At 42.4% G+C, this 22,355-nt stretch overlaps 1 protein-coding gene across 1 annotated transcript in view; it reads left to right on the top strand.

Moving 5' to 3' along the window:
- The window catches only part of UBA6 (ubiquitin like modifier activating enzyme 6), a 62,560-nt gene extending 49,543 nt beyond the window's left edge, over positions 1 to 13,017 (top strand). Inside the window, exons 28-33 of the mRNA XM_056568892.1 lie at positions 1,424 to 1,541; positions 1,691 to 1,884; positions 3,743 to 3,870; positions 8,704 to 8,791; positions 9,319 to 9,413; positions 12,611 to 13,017. Coding sequence (XP_056424867.1) covers positions 1,424 to 1,541; positions 1,691 to 1,884; positions 3,743 to 3,870; positions 8,704 to 8,791; positions 9,319 to 9,413; positions 12,611 to 12,749 — 762 coding nt within the window. The 3' untranslated portion in view covers positions 12,750 to 13,017. The remainder of the gene's footprint in view (positions 1 to 1,423; positions 1,542 to 1,690; positions 1,885 to 3,742; positions 3,871 to 8,703; positions 8,792 to 9,318; positions 9,414 to 12,610) is intronic.
- The last annotated feature ends 9,338 nt before the right edge of the window (positions 13,018 to 22,355 follow it).

The following is a 22,355-nucleotide window of genomic DNA, read 5'->3' as shown; positions in this document are numbered from 1 at the left end:
TCAGAATAGTCACGTTGCCTTGACAACGACGCAGAGGTGCGTTCATTGCCAACGTACTTCTGCGTCGTTGTCAAGGCAACGGCTCTATTCCGGGCCGGAAGCGCGGAGAAGAGGCGCCCCCGGTGAAGATAGCAGCCCGGAACCACTATCCCACCGGACCACCTCCTCACCGGACAGCCCTGCAGGACCGGACCAGCGCCGAGCGGAGGTGAGTACTCAGAACTAAAGGGGGTGAGAGGGGGCTGGATGATGTTGAAGGCCGCAGTGGTCTTCAACCTGCGGACCTCCGGAGGTTTCAAAACTACAACTCCCAGCAAGTCCGGACAGCCGATGGCTGCCCGGGCTTGCTGGGAGTTGTAGTTTTGAAACCTCTGGAGGTCCGCAGGTTGAAGACCACTGAGGGCGAATGATGAGAAGAGAATGATGAAGGGAGGGTGTGGGGATGATGAAGGGGGGTGGGGATAATGACAAGGGGATGATGAAGGGGGGGTGTGGGATGATTACAAGGGGATGATGAAGGGGGGGGGGGTGATTACAAGGGGATGATGAAGGGGGGATGTGTGGGATGATGAAGGGGGGATGTGCGGGATGATAAGGGGATGATGAAGGGGGGATGTGTGGGATGATGACAAGGGGATGATGAAGGGGGGGATGTGTGGGATGATAAGGGGATGATGAAGGGGGGATGTATGGGATGATGAAGGGGGGATGTGTGGGATGATGACAAGGGGATGATGATGAGGATGTTAATGACGGGTCTGGATGATGACAGGGGGGGATGAGGTATTTCCCACCCTAGGCTTATACTCGAGTCAATAACTTTTCCTGGGATTTTGGGTTGAAATTAGGGGTCTCGGCTTATACTCGGGTCGGCTTATACTCGAGTATATACGGTAATTTAAAAAAAATTAAAAACTTTTTCGAAAACATTTTTAATTTGCGATTTTTATAAGCGCAACAGTAATAGAAAAGTAAGTTATCGTGGGTATCATTTTAATCCTATTGACCCAAAGAATAAAGAACACGTGTCATTTTTACCGTAAACTGTACGGCGTGAAAATGAAACCTTCCAGAATTTGCAAAATTGCGGTTTTCTTTTTAATTTCCCCACACAAATAGTATTTTTTTGGTTGCGCCATACATTTTATGGTAAAATGTGTGATGGCATTACAACGGACAACTGGTCGCGCAAAAAACAAGCCCTCATACTAGTCTGTGGATGAAAATATAAGAGTCCTTAAGGCCCAAAATGGGCTGAGACCTTAAGGGGTTAAACCACAGACCTAATAACTAATTAACTAGAAGCAGTAGACAAAAGAGCCATTAGAAAAAAATCCATTTATATGTGGTTTGTTTATTTTTTTTTTATTTTTTAGAAACCTTCTTACGACTGGAAACCTTTCATGTGTATTTTCCCCCATAGATAGTAGAAACTGATGAAAATGCAAAGAAGCCTGACCAAATCTCAGTGAGCAGTGAAGATGAGAGGCTGGCGGTGGTACAGTTAGATAAAGTCATTGCAGATGGCCAAACCTCACAAGGTCAGTTGTGCAACTGAATGAATGAGATATTTAGACGTAATAACCGGAAACTCACAATCTCACTAAAACATGCAATGCAAAAAAAAAATGTATATATAGGGATGAGTCAATTCTTTATTTAGTCTTTTATATTCTTTTCTCTCTTGTAGAGGACCTTCGGATGAAGATGCTATCTTTTGAAAAGGATGATGACAGCAATGAACATATCAACTTCATCACAGCAGCGTCTAACTTAAGAGCAAAAATGTATACTATTGAACCAGCTGACAGACTGAAGACCAAGCGTATTGCAGGGAAGATTATCCCGGCAATAGCTACAGCTACGGCAGCGGTGTCTGGCCTGGTCAGTGGGAATCTGTCTACCTGTAATACAAATCTATTTTAAGTCTGTCTGTTCTCTTTATTTACCTTTAAAATATTAATGTTGACACTCTAATATATGATCTTTAGTCTGTCAACGCCCAGAACCGTCATCTGACAAAACTGTCCGCCAGAGACATGGCACCCTAATATACACAGTGAATAGAGCCTGAAGCAGAATCCTCTCTGCACATTGTTTAGTGGCCATGCTGGGTTCTACAGCTCAACTTCGATTTACTCTAGGGAAAGCTGCAGTAACCTAGTAAGGGTGCATGCACACTACGTTTCTTAAGATACGGGACCGTATACGGCTGGGGAGAGGGGGGCGGGGCAACCACACGCTGCCGTATGCGGTCCCGTATCTAATGTATTTCAATGAGCGACCAGAGTGAAACGCTGTCTCCGGTTGGCTCCGTTTTGCCCCGTATACGGTTTCCCGACCGGACCTAAAAATGCTGTTGACTACGTTTTTAGGTCCGGTCGGGAAACCGTATACGGGCCAAAACGGAGGCAGCGTTTCACTTCGGTCGCTCATTGAAATACATTAGATACGGGACCGCATATGGCAGCGTGTGGTTGCCCCTCCCCCGACTCTCCGCCCCCCTCTCTCCAGCCGTATATGGTCCCGTATCTTAAGAAAAGTAGTGGGCATGCACCCTAAGGCCTCTATACAATAAACAGAGCTGACTTTTCTTACTCTGTTTACCGTGCATATACGGGTATTGCGGCTCTGTCAGATAGGTGTCAGGACCTTCCAATCAAATATCAATGGCTTTTGCTTTAAACTTTTACTTCTGAGCTCATTGCATTTGACTCCTTTACGTATACATATGTATAAAAAAAAAAATCTGTGTTTCTTTAACGCCTTAAGGACCAAGGGCATACATACCCATGGAAAGCCCATTCACCTTAAAGGAAAACTGTCACCCTGATCACCCATACTAAACCCAATATACTGGGTTATAGTGTGGGTGACCAGGAATCCAAAGGGTCACTTACTATAATCGGTGCTGTGGTTCCCTAAATATTGTCTGGCGAATTTCCCCTTCTGAATTCAGGGAGTCACCTGCAGGAGGTGTGACCCAGCCGGCTGGCTAACCCTGCTTCTTTCCGTCTTCCCAATCAGCCGTCCCCTTAGTTAGCATATTCATATTCTGCAACTCGTGAGCGCTGTGCTCTGTTGGTAGAGTGCATGTGCAGGCAGTTTACATACAGCTCTCACATGACTGCTTTTAGCAGTCAGAGCTCAGGACATGAGAGCTGTATATAAACTCCTGGCGCATGCGATCTACAGACAGCGCAGTGCTCACGTGACATGCAACTCACTTCATTAGGACGTGGAGTCGCAGAATAGGACTATGCTAACTAAGGGGACGGCTGATTGAGAAGGCAAAAAGAAGCATTGGTGGCCAGCTAGCGGGGCCCTGTCTCCTGCGCGCGACTCCCTGATGTGAATGGGGACTAACCAAATAAGTAGCTGTTTCAGGTAGTACAGCTATGTAGCAGTAACAGTTACAACCCATGGACAAGTGTGTTTGGGTAGGTTCACACCACAGACTCTCCTGACAATGAGGAAGATTTAGCTAAACCTGTCCAGAGGAAAAGTTGCTGAGTTGCCCATAGCAACCAATCAGATCGCTTCATTTTTCAGAGGCCTTTTCAAAGATTAAATAAGGCATCTATTTGGTTTCAATGAGCAACACAGCAACTTTTCCTCTGATAAATCTCTCCCATCTTAAAGAAATGCTTGGTCCCCTTTTCTTGTAAATATATATGTGTGTGGGGGGGGGGGGGGTGCACTGAGATATTAGTAAAGATTATGTTTCACTTTACACTTGCAGGTTGCACTGGAGTTAATTAAAGTGGTCGGAGGACATCCTTTTGAAGCTTATAAGAACTGTTTCTTCAATCTAGCAATTCCAATCATAGTATTCACAGAGACTGCTGAAGTACAAAGAACCCACATAAGGTATAGTGTTGACATCACATCTTTTATCCATTCCTTTATTTCCTTTTTTTTTACTAGTTATCCTGTTTACAGTTATGCTCTCTTATATAGCAAACACCCAACCAGTATTTATTAAAATGTTTGTCGTGTTAAGAGTACTGCAGTGAAGGACCAATTTATCCCCTATCTAAAGGATATCTTGCCCAGAGCTCCGGCTCTAATTGTGCATGGAGCAGGGGTTGGCTTGGCACACGTCCTCCGTTGATCTCTATGGGAGAGCCAGAGATACCCGAGCACTGTACTAATGTAACTAAGCTCCCTCATAGAGATGGAGGGCACATGCCGACCCACACTCTGTGTGTGAGGAGTACAAGAGGATTGGGCAGGAGATTGCAGGGGGTGCCAGTGGTCAGACTCCCATGATCAGACACTTGTTCCCTATCCTTTGAATAGGGGATTATTTGTCCTTTACTGGAGTTCTCCGGTGTTTCAGATAGACCATCTGCATTAGCTCAGCCAGGCATTGACTACCAGCACCCACACATGAGACTTTCCATTCAGGTGCAACAGCTGTGCAGAACAACTGAACAGCAAGGGTGCTGGGTTTTAGCACCCTAAAATTCACTTACTGATGGCCTATCCTATATACATTTTCCCTAGAAAACCATCTTAAATGCGCACTGTCAGATTCAAAAACTCTTGATATGTTTTACATCTTGGCAAAACATTACCTTTGTAATATACTTATTATATACTTATACGAAAATGTTATTTCCTTCTTATAGAAATCATGGCTTTGTCCAAGCTGAAGCACAGACATGGACTAAGTCCAGTAAGGGAGGGTGGGCTAGCACTTCCCTGTGCTGTCTGATAGGACAGGAGAGAGCACAGAGGAGTGGTATCAGACAGAAAGCACAGAGGAGTGGTATCAGACAGGAGGAAGCCCAGAGGAGTGGTATCAGACAGGAGAGAGCACAGATGAGTCCTATCAGACGAGAGAGCATAGAGGTGTCCTATCAGACAGAAGAGAGCACAGAGGAGTGTTATCAGACAGGACAGAGCACAGAGGAGTCCTATCAGACAGGACAGAGCACAGAGGAGTGGTATCAGACAGGAGAGAGAGCACAGAGGAGTACTATCAGACAGGAGAGAGAGCACAGAGGAGTGGTATCAGACAGGAGAGAAAGCACAGAGGAGTGCTATCAGACAGGAGAGAGCACAGAGGAGTGCTATCAGACAGGAGAGAGCACAGAGGACTGCTATCAGACAGGAGAGAGCACAGAGGAGTGCTATCAGACAGGAGAGAGCACATACAGCAGTTATTTGGCAAACAGTCACTGCAGTTTTCGAGCCAAAGCCAGAAGTATATCCTTACTTAATATTTTTAATTCCTTAAAAAAAAAAAATAATAATAATAAATAAAACATTTTAAGCTTTGGCATGCCAAGTGGAAATCCAGCCTAATAGTTTCTGCTGTTCACTTGAACGGGGCCAAAATGTGGTGTTCTATTTTTATGTTTAGTTTTCTTTGGTCATAAATGCTACCAAATCAGTTCATAGATTTATGAGAATTTGGTGCAAGTTGTATATGTTAGAACATTCCAAAATTTTGTAAAATAGTGTTTCGTCTTTAATGTACACTAGAACTGGCTTTGGCTTTTTGTTGTACAGTCTCACATACATTGTATAAAATAAATGGGTTGTGGTGACAGATTAAGCCACACATCCAAATGAAAAATGGCAGGACATAAGGAAAATATTTAATCTGTTTAAACATAATAATTCAGTATGAATTAAAGAAGCTCTATGGGAACATTTCTTTGCTTCCCTGCACTAGTATGGCAAGGGCAAGCAGCCATTTAATTCCCTTCCTGCGCATCTCAGTTTCCCCCCATTATAAGCTGGCTCAGATCCCTACCACTTCCCTGCCTCTTACACTTCTTACACTGCAAGTGCTTGCTGTGCAGATCAGTTTCTCAATCTAACTCTGAGACTCACATTGAGCATCCCATAGATATATTGAGAAAGTGACTTCTTGTCCACACAGCAGGCACTGATCAAATTGTCTAGTTGAGTGTCTTGGAACAGGGCCAGCTTTATACAGTGAAAACAGAGTCACCCAGTAACAAAGAGAACAGGGCAGGCATCAAAATATTCCTGAGTGCTTCTTTAACCCCCTTAAGGACAATGGACGTAAATGTATGTCCTGATGCGTGGGACTTAACGCACCAAGATGTACATTTACGTCCTGTACATGACGTGAGCACCGGATCGATGCCTGCATCATGCACGGCAGGTCCAGGCTGCTATCAGCAGCCAGGGACCCCCTCATAATGGCAGACATTAACGATGGCGCTGATGTCCACCATTAACCCCTCAGATGCCGTGATCAATACAGATCATGGCATCTGTGGAAATGCGAGCGTTTTGTTGGAAGATCGGATCGCCCGCGTCACGACCGCGGGAATCCGATCATCCAAGATGGCGGACAGAGGTCCTCTCTCCTGCATCCGCTGCTCTCCTGGGATCTTTGATTGCCGATAATACTGGTCAGTGCTATGCCTATACATAGCACTGAACAGTATTAGCAATTAAATGATTGCTATAAATAGTCCCTATGGGGACATAAAAAATGTGAAGAAAAAAAAACTCAGAAATTTGCAAAATGTCAGTTTTCCTTTCAATTTCCTGACACAAACAATATATTTTTTGGGTTGCGCCATACATTTTATAGTACATTGAGTGCTCTCATTACAAAGTACAATTGGTCACGCAAAAAACAGGGAGGAAAAACGAAGATACAAAAATTAAATTGACCTGGTCCTTAACCTGATGGGGACGGAGGGTGTACCTGTACGCCCTTCGCCCATTCCCTTTCTATCACGCGGGTCGGGCCTGGCCTCTAACAACGGCCGGGACCTGTGGCTAATAGCGTTGAATGCCGCGCCTAAAGTGAAAGTAAACGAATGCCGGTTAGCTCAGGGGGCTGTACGGGATCGCCGTGGCAAAATCGCGGCATCCCGAACTACTGTAGGACAGCAGGAGGGTCCCCTTACCTGCCTCCTGGTGTCCAATTGCCGAATGACTGCTCAGTGCCTGAGATCCAGGCATGAGCAGTCAAGCGGCAGAATCATTGATCAATGGTTTCCTATGAGAAACCATTGATCAATGTAAAAGATCAGTGTGTGCAGTGTTATAGCCCCCTATGGGCTATAACACTGAAAAAAAAGTCCAAAGTCCAAATTAGAGTATTTTTGGTCACTTTTTATATAATGAATAAAAAGCGATCAAAAAGTCCAATCAGTACAAAAATGGTACCGCTAAAAACTTCAAATCACGGCCCAAAACATGAGCTCTAATACCGCCCTGTATGCGGAAAAATAAAAAAAAATATAGGGGTCAGAAGATGACAATTTTAAACGTATACATTTTCGTGCATGTCGTTATGATTTTTTCCAGAAGTACGACAAAATCAAACCTATATAAGTAGGGTATCATTTTAATCGTATGGACCTACAGAATAAAGATAAGGTGTCATTTTTACCAAAAAAATTTACTGCGTAGAAACTGAAGCCCCCAAAAGTTACAAAATGGCGTTTTTTCTTCTATTTTGTCACACCATGATTTTTTTTTTCCTGTTTAGCCGTAGATTTTTGGGTAAAATGACTGATGTCATTACAAAGTAGAATTGGTGGCGCAAAAAATAAGCCATCATATGGTATTTTAGGTGCAAAATTGAAAGGGTTATGATTTTTAAAAGGCAAGGATGAAAAAACGAAAGTACAAAAACCCTCCGTCCCCAAGGAGTTAAGGCCAAAATGGACTTTTTCCTTAATGGGTTAAAGAAAAAGATATAATGTGAAAACTTATGTGCATTTTTTGCCATAGTGCTGGGCTGCAGGGGTTGGCGCATGGCACAGGCATTCACACAATGCTTAGTAGCATCAGTTTTTTAAATAACTGAAGTATGTAAATAGAAGTATTTCCACTCAGATGTTTCCCTGAACACTGGTCCAACCAAATAAGTTATGTCTTATTAATGTGACCAAAGTCTTTACCAAAGTCTATTTTTTGGAGTCTTGGGTGGAGTAGAAAGTGTTAAAAATGTCTGCACTCAGGTTCTCCACAAAAAATGGCTGGATTCACACATGGCTTAAAGGGGTACTCCCGTGGAAAAAAAAAAAATGTTTTAAATGAACTGGTGCCAGAAAGTTAAACAGATTTGTAAATTACTTCTATTAATGAATCTTAATCTTTCCAGTACTTATTAGGGTCTGTGTACTATAGAGGAAATGGTTTTCTTTTTGGAACACAGAGCTCTCTGCTGACATCACGAGCACAGTGCTCTCTGCTGACATCTCTGTCAATTTTAGGAACTGTTCAGAGCAGCATATGTTTTCTATGGGGATTTTCTCCTCCTCTGGACAGTTCCTAAAATGGACAGAGGTGTCAGCAGAGAGCACTGTGGTCAGGATGTCAGCAGAGAGCACGGTGTTCCAAAAAGAAAACCATTTCCTCTGTAGTATTCAGCAGCTAATAAGTATTGGAAGGATTAAGATTTTTTAATAGAAGTCATTTACAAATCTGCTTAACTTTCTGGCACCAGTTGATTTAAAAAAAAAAGTTTTCCTTGGGAGTACCCCTTTAATGTTACACCTTTACTTTGGGATTTCACTTTTATGTAATGCTTAGAGGGAAATCCATAGCATGTCTGCTGCAAATCCCCCCCTAAAACTTGCATGTAAAATGTGTGTTTGCATACAAATCTGTGGCATAAAAAGAAGTCACAACCTAATTGTCAGAATGTGCAGCTAAAGGGCCCTAGAAATAACAACATGATTTACTGCTTTGCAGAAACGGCATTTCCTTTACTATTTGGGACAGATGGACGATCTATGGCAAGGAAGACTTTACACTTTTGGACTTCATCAATGCTGTCAAAGTAAGATTATGGCTTTTGTTACTTTAGAAATGCTTGTTTATTTAAATAAAGTTTAATAAGCAAGACGTCAGATGCCGGCACTCAGATTAAACTTCACATTTATTGCAGAAATATTAGGACAGGATAGGAGACCTCAAACGTTTCTGCAATAAATGTGAAGTTTTACCGGAGTGCCGGCATCTGACGTCTTTCCTGTTTGAGTGTGGCCGGGCCCCCCGCCCTGATGGGAGCTGACTGCATCCACTTTATTGCAGTTTTTAATAAGCATATATTGAAATAGTAGATAACGCTCTTGTTTTGTCAGTATTGATCACTAACAAACTGCATGTCGGAATCCATAGAGGCACATATTACACTTGTGGGAAACTAGCCTATATATACTGCACCACTAGCTGTAAGACATGTTTAACTATATGGACAACTCTTTTGAGTTTTAAAAATATGTTTTATAATGAATCAGTTGACATGAATTTATATTTGGGTAATATCCTCTGTAAATGCCAATATGTATCTGCATTTTCCCACAGGAACAGTATGGGATAGAACCAACAATGGTTGTGCAAGGAGTTAAAATGTTGTACATCCCAGTTATGCCAGGTCATGCGAAAAGACTGAAACTTACGTAAGTGTTGCTTTAGCCAGAAATGACTGATACCTTTTTCTTGCAAGACATGTTTTATATAAGGGACATTATCATTGATACGTAATGTTTTCTCCTAAATGCAAATTGTAACCTTTTTGCTCTGGTCATAAATCAGATTATTGGATTGTGTAGGAGAAGGACCAGAGAGGGACAGCATGCCATGATTTCACTAACTGCAAAAAGATGCCGCAAAACATTTTAATAAATCATTATTGCAACATAGCAAGTACAATGCAACAATAAAAAGAGCATTTGTAGGTGTCCATAGCTTTTGGGTTGCTGGTGACTTTGTGTTGTTTGTCCCTTATACATGTGTGATGGTCTCCTGCTTTGTCCATATTTGTTCATGTGATGGACACACAGGTGCAGGACTGATTGCAGTTCCAATATGTCTTTGGGTGCATTCACACTACAGCAACTCTGCATGGATTCTGCTTGAAGCAGCCTCCTATTGATTTCAATGGGGTTCTGCTGCTTACTTCACATGTCGCACATTTTGTAGTGGAATTGGATTTTGGCAGAAGATGAAACCTTTTCTGGAGGAATCTGTCAGAGAAGTGCCATCTGTCATTGGGGTGTCCAAACAGCGATACCGGATTGCGCTGATCCACTGATTTTTCTTTACTGAATTTTCTCAGTATGAATGGACCCTTAGAGATCTGTTTTACACCTGTGCTAGTACAGACTAAAACTTGCATACCTCGAATACTGGGCCCATGCCCCATTCTGGCTCGTGTCAGCATCCTAGTCTTCTTTTTGGAGCAGATGTCACATGAGTGCCATAGCCAGCCACGTTAGAGGTCACGTGCTGTATTCGGGGCATCTCTGCTCTGTGTTGGGAGCCATGATGCCCAGCATACAATGCATGACCACTGAAACAGGAAATTAGTGTGGAGTATTAGGTTATTTTAATGCAGTTAAAAAGTTTATTTAAATAATCTATATGTATGTATCTCCTGAAAAACTCCTTTAATATACTTGGCTTATTCAGTGTTCCTGAGCTCTCTTGTCCTGTAACTATAGGCATGATCAGGATGGGGTTTCAGTCGCAAACATTACACAGTTTCAGAATACAATGTACCATCAGTAATAATTTTTTCAAAGGTCATTGGATAGCTAAAAATATCATTTATATTTAAAGCACCTTTGTTGCCCCCTGTATGAGGTGTGGAGCTGCAGACCAGCAGTTAGGGCATTAAAGGAGTATTGTGGTGCAGTAAAACTTATCTCCAATCTAAAGGATAGGGGATAAGTTTTAAGATCCAACCACTGGGACGCCCTGCGATCTCCTACACGGCACCCCGGCTGTCCCTAGGTAGTGAGCAGGTCGGCTGCCGATTCACGCCCATGGAGTCTGGAATGGGTGCAGGAGATCCCTGCTATCTAAAACTTATCCACTATCCTTTAGATAAAGGAATACTGTGCTGAAGCGAAAATTATCCCCTAAGAGTCGGAAAAGACTGAACCTTTGTTTAGTGTGGCCACAGATTGTAAAGTTATGCTGGGAAAGGATTCCACTGGAAACCATCCATAGGAAAAAGATACCCAGCACTCTTAAAGCCGATAATAATCTCTTACACATTTTTTAACCGCGTTCTAATAAAGTTTAACAAAATCAGACATATTTAAAAACTGCAGCGTTTCACTTTAGTCTTGACAAAGCTTCATTTCTAAAGTCGCTGGGAATGGTTTTTCAAAAGCATTTGTGTACAAGCCCATCCCCAGATTGACGACACAGCATCTGAGACATAGAGCGCCCACTGTGCATGTGCTCAATGTATTCCCCAGTATCAGAGGAATACACCAAGCATCTTTATATTGATCTGAGGCTTGTATTATGACTCCATAGCCCTTGATAAAGCCACTTCTTGTGGTGAAACGTCGGGGGGGGGGGGGGGGGGGGTAATGTGTATACGTCTTTAATAACAGTGTTGTCCCAGTTTATATTGTTCTCCGGACTGCAGCCTGAGACAATTGGACACAAATAAATAGCATGTGGATACATGTGGCTTTCTGTATTATAATACTGGAGACAGGACACTGGAAATTTTAAATGTTGGCAAATAAAAATTACATTTTAGGAGTATAATTAATTTAGTGGGTGGTAAATTTAGGGTTTCAGTGATCACTTCTAGTGATCAATTGTAAATAGAGGCTTGTATTATGACGCTACTGTAAGCCCATCCCAAGTGATCGTGTAAGTATATATAGTATATCCCACCTCTCAGACGGACTGGGGAGCAACGGGAAAGATCGAGCTGTGTGATGTCGTTTCCTCTGCTACATTATGAAACTTCCAGCAGTAGGGTCCCGCTAAAGCACTGAAACCTTACATTCGGCCACATAACTATATTGACACTTTGGATAAGCCAAAATTAAACCTGTAGTTTCGGACTATTTTAAAAAAATCTGCATGGTTTTGTTAGATTAACCCTTCAGAGTAGTGACGAGGTGATTTTGGTACAGAGCTATTTCTCATTCTTTTAATTTCAGGGGGCAGGACCAGAGCTGGGCTGTTTGCCAGCAGTAAACACATAGTTGTCTGGCCAATTACAGCACAGCAGTTACTACTCTGAAATGCCATGACCTAGTGGTGGTGAAAGCCTACTGGATTAAACATGCTGGCACTGTGCTGTACAAGTACTATAGGTGGCATGTGAAGGGATTGCTGTCTTTTTATAGTGCTAAGTGAGCAGAAAGGAAAGAAACAGTAAATGGGAAGGAAGCCTTGAATTACCTTTCAGGGACAGATAAAGCTTCAGCTTGCATGCACACAGCCAAGGGATGCTCTCTCACTCCCCTTTTCTACACATAGCGATAGCTAGGCCCTTCCCCCACTGTTTTGTCTTGCTGTCTGTTACTAGAGACAGAATTTCTTTAACAGACAGTAAAGAGATTGGAGTTCCCTAGTGACCAGGGTTAAGAAGCAATGTTGGTAGATGAAGTGATTTACAAATATCATAGGCTATCACAGTAGTCTTCAACCTGCGGACCTCCAGATGTTGCAAAACTACAACTCCCAGCATGCCCGGACAGCCAACGGCTGTCCGGGCATGCTGGGAGTTGTAATTTTGCAACATCTGGAGGTCCGCAGGTTGAAGACCACTGGGCTATCACATGGAGGGATGTTGTTATAAACAGTGACAATTTAAAGATTATTCTTTTTTTTACTCTAGAATGCACAAGCTTGTGAAAGCTGGAGCTGAGAGAAAATATGTTGACCTAACTGTGTCCTTTGCACCAGAGTGTGATGAAGATGAAGATTTACCTGGACCCCCTGTGAGATATTACTTCAACAAGGAAAGCAATTGCTGATGTTCTCCTCCATATGTGTTGGTACTACATGTCACAGCAGGTTGAAGCCTTAACAAAAGAGGAACCAGTGATTTGCACTAATACTTGCATATTGGAGTCTGCACCTATAGTGTCTCCCCTTGCTTTCTTGTATGCATTTCTTTGGACTGGATTACAGAATGTTTGGATCCAATATTCTGTGCTATAACCCAAAAAATAATCCTAAATATAAAAAAAAAGGGGGAATTAGGAAGACTATTGGGGGCTCAATTTGTACTTTACCTCTTTTCCTGAGAAGTGGCTTGTGCTACAATACTATAAAGTAATAATATGTCTGTGTGCCTTGTAGTCAGTCTGTGCACATATGATCATCCAGCTGCATACGTGTGTGTGTATGTAAATATAGTACATTGTTTAACCAAACCTTATTCTGTGGAACAGGTATTGTGACGTCACAGATCAATCTTTTCCTTTTGTTTTATTATACTGGTCTCATTGAGCAAGATCGCAGTATTTACTTACACAGGATAATGTAACCTCTGCTGTAAGGGTATTAGAAGTCACTGACTAGAGATGAGTGAATTTACAGTAAATTTGATTCGTCATGAACTTCTCGGCTCAGCAGTTGATGGCTTATCCTGCATAAATGAGTTCAGCTTTCAGGTGCTCCGTTGGGCTGGAAAAGGTGGATACAGTCCTAGGAGAGAGTCTCCTAGGACTGTATCCACCTTTTCCAGCCCACGGGAGCACCTGAAAGCTGAACTAATTTATGCAGGATAAGCCATCAACTGCCGAGCCGAGAAGTTCGTGACGAATAGAATTTACTGTAAATTCGCTCATGTCTATCACTGACCTCTGAAATACCTTAGTATATTGAGATGTAATGAAGTGGTGTAATATTTGTTTGGCAGTGAGGTATGTTCATGCATCAACACACACCCTTTTCTCTTATTTTATTAATGTTTGATAAATGCTTATGTGTTCTGTACAAATTCTATATACATAGACCACGTAACGTTCTGACAATAGAATATTAAACCGCCGTAAGTCATTCATTTTGGCTTAGCTGGTGACTATATAAATTTCAGTGGCTAATAGGGCACAGTGAGAATAAATAGCTTCAAAAAGGTCTTTTTACTTTACTGTTCATAGTGTCATTAGGTTGCAAACATAAAATGAGAACATTTCTACTGAATTTATTAACAGGGCTCTCGCTATGAATTCTTTTAAAACAGGTCTCTATTTTATGGCATATTACCATAACTCCCATTGTTTATTCTGTGGATCATGGATGGGATCACCCTCCAGACCCCTCAGATCTGACAATTCTGATGCCTGATAGACATATAAAAAAGGACTTTATAGGAAAACCTTCTTAGAAAGGAAAATGCAACCTTGCTGCTGTTCGGGGGGGGGGGGGCACAAAGGTAATTCACATGCATTCTGGTAATACATCTACATACCCAACAATGCCTCTGTAGTCTTTAACTTACCTATTCACTCATCCTTTAATTCATTCGGTAAAAGAAGAAAGAAGGAGCACAGGACTGAATCTTATATTGCCCAATTCCACCACCACTACCCCACCACCACCCCACCAACAACACCACCACCCCACCAACAACACCACCACCCCACCAACAACAACATCACCACTACCCCACCAACAACAACATCACCACACCACCAACAACACCACCAACAACACCACCACTACCCCACCACTACCCCACCACCACCCCACCAACAACACCACTACCCCACCAACAACAACATCACCACCCCACCAACAACAACACCACTACCCCACCAACAACAACTTCACCACCCCACCAACAACAACACCACTACCCCACCAACAACAACATCACCACCCCACCAACAACACCACCACCACCCCACCAACATCACCACCAACAACACCACAAACTTCGGATTTATTGAATTTTCAAAATTTTTCTACGTTATTGCTTTTTACAACTGTTGTAAATGTAGTGACCATCTTATTTAAGGTTCTCTAACTAAGCTCTTTCTGCTGTAAACTGTGAACGTGTTGAGAAGATAATGACAGGAAACGTTTCAGTCTCAAAGTTGATCCATTTCTCAGCTTCTGCCTCAATGTTGTCGTTTGTGTTTATGTTTTCCATCGATATGTTACTACTGAATCAACAGCTTTTTCCATAGTGCACTCAGGATTTATTTCAATAAAGTTTATTCATTGTATAATGTAAAGTTATACATCTGTTTAAAGGGGTTGTCTCAGATCCAGACACTTATCTCAAATCTGCAGAAACTTATTTAAAGAAAAATGATACAGTACTAAATGAATGTTATGTTGCTATGGACAGTCTATATTATTGAACAAAGTGGCCAAGTAATTTTATGTGCAGCAGCACTTGAAGTGGTTTTCTGGTCTTTTTTCAAATCAGCTGGGAACAGGGAATGGGAATGGGGTGAAAATAAATAAAAGAAAAACACTGTATATACCAGTGTTTCCCATCTAGGGTGCCTCCAGGTGTTGCAAAACTACAACTCCCAGAATGCCTGGACAGCCGAAGGCTGTCCAGGCATGCTGGGAGTTGTAGTTTTGCAACATCGGAAGGCACCCTAGTTGGGAAACACTGGTATATACCCATCTTCTTGCTGCTGGTTTTCATGCCAGAGGTTGTGCGGTGATGTGTACATTGAGGATGTGACTCTGCAGCAAATCACTGGCATCAGTCTCTTCCAGTCTGAACTGCATAGGACCAGTGATTGGGAACATCATTACTGCACTTCTGGCTGGGTTTAACGGGAGTACAACATTTTAGTTTTTTCCACCCCATTCCCTGCCCTCAGTCAGCACTCCAATACAGTTTATGTGATTAAAAGTGCAATTTTTCTTTATAAATCCATATGCAACGACACTACATATGCAATGTTTCAGACCATGACCCTTCATCAGGCTTTAGCCCCATGCCGGGCAGTGTTGCTGCTGTGTCTGTCTGATTTGTGTACCCAGTGTGAGATTAAAATAGGCATTTAAGGAGTTGGCTATGTTACTTCAAAAATACATTTGTGCTCAACTTACAATGGGACACCTTGAGGGGAACACAGTTTCTGCTATTTGGGGGTAATGTCAAAACCTAGGACAACTTTTTTAACTACATATCCTTTTAATGATCATTCCTTTCTGTAACTAATACTAAACTTTCTTGTTTGCTCCCAGAGGCTGAAGACCTGTTCATATTAATGTTTTATTTTGGCAGGTTTTTTAAAGACAGTACTTTGATACTAGGGATCGACCGATTATCAGTTTGGCCGATATTCACGATTTTGGACATCATCGGTATCGGCAATTACCTTGCCAATATGTCGATAATGTCCTGTCCACCTCCCCGGCCAGAGACCGCCGCTGCCCCATTGCCTCCCCCATCCCTGGTTTTATTATTACCTGTTCCCAGGGTCCGCGCTACTTCTGGCTCCTGCGGCGTCCTGCGCGCTGCGCAGCACAATGACGAGTGACGTCCTCAGCGCGACGTCACCATCAGTGCGCACAGTGACAGCGCAGGACGCCGCCGGAGCCAGAAGTAGTGTGGACCCTGGGAACAGGTAATTATAAAACTGGGGATGGGGGAGGCAATGGGGCGGCGGCGGTGGTGGTGGTTGGACTAGTGAGGACCCCAGGACAGGCAGGGGGAGAGAAGCGGGTGGTGGCGGCGGCAGTCTCTGGCCCCGCAAAAGCCGCTGCTGTTCATTGATTTAAAGCGCCCGCTTTAAATCATTGATCTGCAGCGGCTTCTGCGCCCCTGGGGTATACAGAAATAGCCGATAACTTATACCGGAATATCGGTATAAGTTATCGGCTATCGGTCTGAAAGGTCACAGATTATCGGTATCGGCCCTAAAAAAATCGATATCGGTGGATCCCTATTTGATACTGTGGTGAGCCATGCACTTACGTTATGGTTTTCAGCCTCTGGATGAAAACATGATCTTGAAAATAGTTACATATTGATACAAAAAAATATGTTAGGCTGGGTCCACACTACGTTTTGTCCCATACGGGAGCGCATACGGCAGGGGGGAGCTAAAAGCTCGCGCTCCCGTATGTCACCGTATGCGCTCCCGTATGTCATTCATTTCAATGAGCCGACCGGAGTGAAACGTTCGGTCCGGTCGGCTCATTTTTGCGCCGTATGCGCTTTTACAACCGGACCTAAAACTGTGGTCAACCACGGTTTTAGGTCCGGTTGTAAAAGCACATACGGCGCAAAAATGAGCCGACCGGACCGAACGTTTCACTCCGGTCGGCTCATTGAAGTGAATGGCATACGGGAGCGCATACGGTCACATACGGGAGCGCGAGCTTTTAGCTCCCCCCTGCCGTATGCGCTCCCGTATGGGACAAAACGTAGTGTGGACCCAGCCTTAGGCTGCGTTCACACAACCGTCTAGACCTGTCCCATCAAAAATAGAAACGGACTAAAAAAAAACTGGCAATAACGGAGGCAAACAGATTTTATCTGTTGTATCTGTTTGGATCCATTATTGTTCAGTTAATAAACCCCCTCCCAAATATTTTTTTTTTTTTTTTGTTCTGAGCATGCTCAGAAGTAAAAACGGATCAAAAAAATGGATGCAAACTGATCACATTAAAGGCTCATTTGTTTTCCATAGACTTCAATGTTAAATTTACAGTATCCGTTTTTTTGACGGAAGAAAAAATACAGCATGTGCCATTTTGTCTGCTGTCAAAATAACGGAAATGAGTGCAGACGGGTACAAACGGATGTAAACAGATTGTAAAACGATCCCATTTTTAATCCGTTTACAGGCTGCAAGAACGGAACCGAAACGTGGATAAATTAAACGGGGATAGACGGCCGTGTGAACGCACCCTCCGAGAGTTCTGTCAACCTTATACTATGATAAAACTTTTTCTATAAATATGAAATCCATTTTTTTTATTTATACAGTATATGGATGGTTGTTCTTAGAACCTGGTGGGTTGACAACAAGTACATCTGGTAACACTTGCTATGAACAGAACCGAATCCAAAGACTGGTTCTGAAATATTGACTGGGAACTGGAACTGGACTAAATAATTTCTTTGTTTCTGCGATGGCAAATGATATGTTATCTCTAGTCATCTAGTATCCACATGGCTGCCTGTGCCCTCTTTTCTGATACCACAGTGAGAATGATGTAAAACATGATGCTTTACATATGACTTGAACTTATTAAAGCTTCGCACTACTGGAATAGTCCAGGAGTCAATATGGAGGACAGATATACATATATAATGAGCCAAACTATCAAATGAGAGTTGTGTTCCTTGTTTTCTTATGTGTTTTTCTTTCTTAAATTTTTTTATGCTCAGGGGCATTCATTGCCATATGCAAGCAAGACCATTGCAACAATGACAGTTGTGCAGCTATGACGTGTTTTAAAGATGTAATATTTTGGTTGATAGACTGACTTTACAGTAAATAGGAGAATTATAGTAAATATTTGAATAAAAGAGCAGTTAATATTTTTCAGTCCTTCTGAGTTATTTTTGTACATCTATCTTTATCTACATTGCTTTTGAGGGAGTTTGAGCTCTAAATGGAAAACTTACATAAAAATGGGACCCTTAAGAAGTAAAGTATTAGCGCTTTAAAGGGGTACTCCGGTAGGAAAACTTTTTTTCTCTTAGGGACCGAGGGTTTTTCCGTTTTTGCACTTTAATTTTTTTCCTCCTCACCTTTTAAAAATCATAACCCTTTAAAATTTTGCACCTAAAAATCCATATGATGGCTTCGTTTTTGCACCACCAATTCTACTTTGTAATAACATCAGTCATTTTACCCAAAAATATACAGTGAAACGGAAAAAAATAATCATTGTTCGACAAAATTGAAGAAAAAACGCCATTATGTAAATTTTGGGGGCTTCCATTTCTACACAGTACATTTTTCGGTAAAAATGACACCTTATCATTATTCTGTAGGTCCACACGGTTAAAATGATACCCTACTTATATAGGTTTGATTTTGTCGCACTTCTGGAAAAAATCATAACTACATGCAGGAAAATGTATACGTTTAAAATTGTCATCTTCTGACCCCTATAACTTTTATTTTTCCTCGTACACTTTTTTTATTCATTTTTTCATGATATAAAAAGTGACCAAAAATACGCTATTTTGGACTTTGGAATTTTTTTTGCGCGTACGCCATTGACCGTGCAGTTTAATTAACAATATATTTTTATAATTCACCATTTCCGCTCACGGCGATATCACATGTTTATTTTTATTTACACTTTTTTATGGGAAAAGGGGGGTGATTCAAACTTTTATTAGGGAAGAGGTTAAATTATCTTTATGAACTTTTTTTTTTTTTTTTTTTTTTTTTTTGCAGTGTTATAGCTCCCATAGGGAGCTGAGCAGTCATTCGGCGATCAGACAGCGAGGAGGTAGGAAGGGGACCCTCCTGCTGTCCTACAGCTGTTTCGGATGCCGCAATTTCGCCACGGCGATCCTGAACAGCCCACTGAGCTAGCCGGGAGCAGTTTACTTTCATTTTAGACGCAGCGTTCAACTCTGAACGACACGTCTAAAGAGTTAATAGCGCGCGGCACCGCGATCAGTGCCAAGCGCTATTAGCCACCACATTAAAGAAAGGGAGTGGGTGGAGGGTGTACAGGTAAAATCAACTGGTGCCTGAAAGTTAACCCCTTAAGGACCGGAGGTTTTTCCGTTTTTGCATTTTCGTTTTTTGCTCCTTGCCTTTAAAAAATCATAACTCTTTCAAATTTACACCTAAAAATCCATATGATGGCTTATTTTTTGTGCCACCAATTCTACTTTGTAATGACGTTAGTCATTTTGCCCAAAAATCTATGGTGAAGCGGGAAAAAAAATCATTGTGCGACAAAATTGAAAAAAAAACGCTGTTTTGTAACTTTTGGGGGCTTCCGTTTCTACGTAGTACATTTTTCGGTAAAAATGACACCTGATATGTATTCTGTAGGGCCATACGATTAAAATGATACCCTACTTATATAGGTTTAATTTTGTCGGACTTCTGGAAAAAATCATAACTACATGCAGGAAAATTAATACGTTTAAAATTGTCATCTTCTGACCCCTATAACTTTTTTATTTTTCCGTGTATGGGGCGGTGTGAGGGCTCATTTTTTTGCGCCGTGATCTGAAGTTTTTAACGGTACCATTTTTGCATTGATAGGACTTATTGATCACTTTTTATTCATTTTTAAATGATATAAAAAGTGACCAAAAATGCACTATTTTGGACTTTGGAATTTTTTTGCGCGCACGCCATTGACCGAGCGGTTTAATTAATGATATATTTTTATAATTCGGACATTTCCGCACGCGGTGATACCACATATTTTTATTTTTATTTACACTGTTTTTTTTTTTTATTGGAAAAGGGGGGTGATTCAAACTTTTAATAGGGGAGGAGTTAAATGATGTTTATTCACTTTTTTTTTTCACTTTTTTTTTGCAGTGTTATAGGTCCCATAGGGACCTATAACACTGCACACACTGATCTTCTATGTTGATCACTGGTTTCTCATAAGAAACCAGTGATCAACGATTCTGCCGGATGACTGCTCATGCCTGGATCTCAGGCACTGAGCAGTCATTCGGCGATCGGACAGCGAGGAGGCAGGAAGGGGCCCTCCCGCTGTCCTGTCAGCTGTTCGGGATGCCGCGATTAGCCGCGGCTATCCCGAACAGCTCGACTGAGCTAGCCGGGAACTTTCACTTTTAGCCGCGCGGCTCAGCTTTGAGCGCGCGGCTAAAGGGTTAATAGCGCGCGGCGCCGCGATCGGCGCTGCGCGCTATTAGAGGCGGGTCCCGGCTTCACTATGACGCCGGGCCCGCCATGATATGACGCGGGGTTACTGTGTAACCCCGCGTTATATCAGAAGGGCAGGACCAAGGACGTACCGGTACGTCCTTGGTCCTTAAAGGGGTAGTCCAGTGGTGAAAAACTTATCCCCTATCCTAAGGATAGGGGATAAGTTTGAGATCGCGGGGGTTCCGACCGCTGGGGCCCCCTGCGATCTCTCTGTACGGGGGCCAGGCTCTCCGCCGAGATAGCGGGTGTCGACCCCCGCACGAGGCGGCGGCCGACACGCCCCCTCAATACATCTCTATGGCAGAGCCGGAGATTGCCGAAGGCAGCGCTTCGGCTCTGCCATAGAGTTGTATTGAGGGGGCGTGTCGGCCGCCGCCTCGTGCGGAGGTCGACACGCCCCCTTCCAGCGGGCTGTCGGGGCTCCGTACAGGAGATCGCGGGGGGCCCCAGGGGTCGGACCCCCCGCGATCTGCAACTTATCCCCTATCCTTAGGATAGGGGATAAGTTGCTCACCACTGAATCACCACTGGACTACTCCTTTAAGGGGTTAAAGGGGTTACTCCGGTGGAATAACATTTTTTTTTTCTTTTTTAAATCAACTGGTGCCAGAAAGTTAAACATATTTGTAAATTACTTCTATTAAAAAATCTTAATCCTTCCAGTACTTATTAGCTGCTAAATGCTACAGAGGAAATTCTTTTTGGAACACTGATGACATCACGAGCACAGTTTTCTCTGCTGACATCTCTGTCCATTTTAGCAACCGTGCATAGCAGATGTATGCTAAGGGCAGCATGGTGGCTTAGTGGTTAGCACTGCTTCCTGGCAGTGCTGGGGCCTTGGGTTCAAATCCCACTACGGACAACAATAAATAAAGACTTATTATAATAAGTGCACAGAACCTGTACAACACCTCTGCTCCCGTCAGTTAGCGTGTGCTGAAGTATGTCTTGTTAAGAAAACAGAGGAGTAAACTCAAGAAATAGGTGGCTGCAGTGACAGGAGCGGAGAAGATAAGTAATGAAGACAACCCAGCACTACAAACACTGTAGGCTTTTTTTTTTTTTTTTTCAAATCATTAAAAACATTGCAAGACTGTACACCACCGCGTCCTATGCGGTCCTGCACAACCTTGATCAAAGAAAACGTTACTGAACTTGAAAGGCAGTTAAATACCCTCCATCACAGGTGTATAAATAATTTTTTTTAAAACCTGTAAAATGTTAACAGCAATGCAATGTAATGCAATATATGCAAACAGGATATGTAAATCTCATTCTAGTTATGCATGTCATGAAATAGGCATAAAAATTACTGCATATTTTGAATGTATTTTACTGCATTAACATACAGTCATGGCCGTAAATGTTGGCACCGCTGAATTTTTTTTCTAGAAGAAGTATTTCTCACAGAAAAGGATTGCAGTAACACATAGTTTGCTAAACACATGTTTATTCCCTTTGTGTGTATTGGAACTAAACCAAAAAAGGGAGGAAAAAAGCAAATTGAACATAATGTCACAACAAACTCCAAAAATGGGTTAGACAAAATAATTGGCACCCTTTCAAAATTGTGGAAAAATAAGATGGTTTCAAGCATGTGATGCTCATTTAAACTCACCTGGGGCAAGTAACAGGTGTGGGCAATATAAAAATCACACCTGAAAGCAGATAAAAAGGAGAGAAGTTCACTTAGTCTTTGCATTGTGTGTCTGTGTGTGCCACACTGAGCATGGACAACAGAAAGAGGAGAAGAGAACTGTCTGAGGA

This window comes from Hyla sarda, chromosome 1 (genome assembly GCF_029499605.1).
Source record: "Hyla sarda isolate aHylSar1 chromosome 1, aHylSar1.hap1, whole genome shotgun sequence".
Lineage (NCBI taxonomy): Eukaryota > Metazoa > Chordata > Amphibia > Anura > Hylidae > Hyla > Hyla sarda.
Note: the sequence above shows the minus strand (reverse complement) of the source record. Positions and strands in the feature narration are given on the sequence as shown.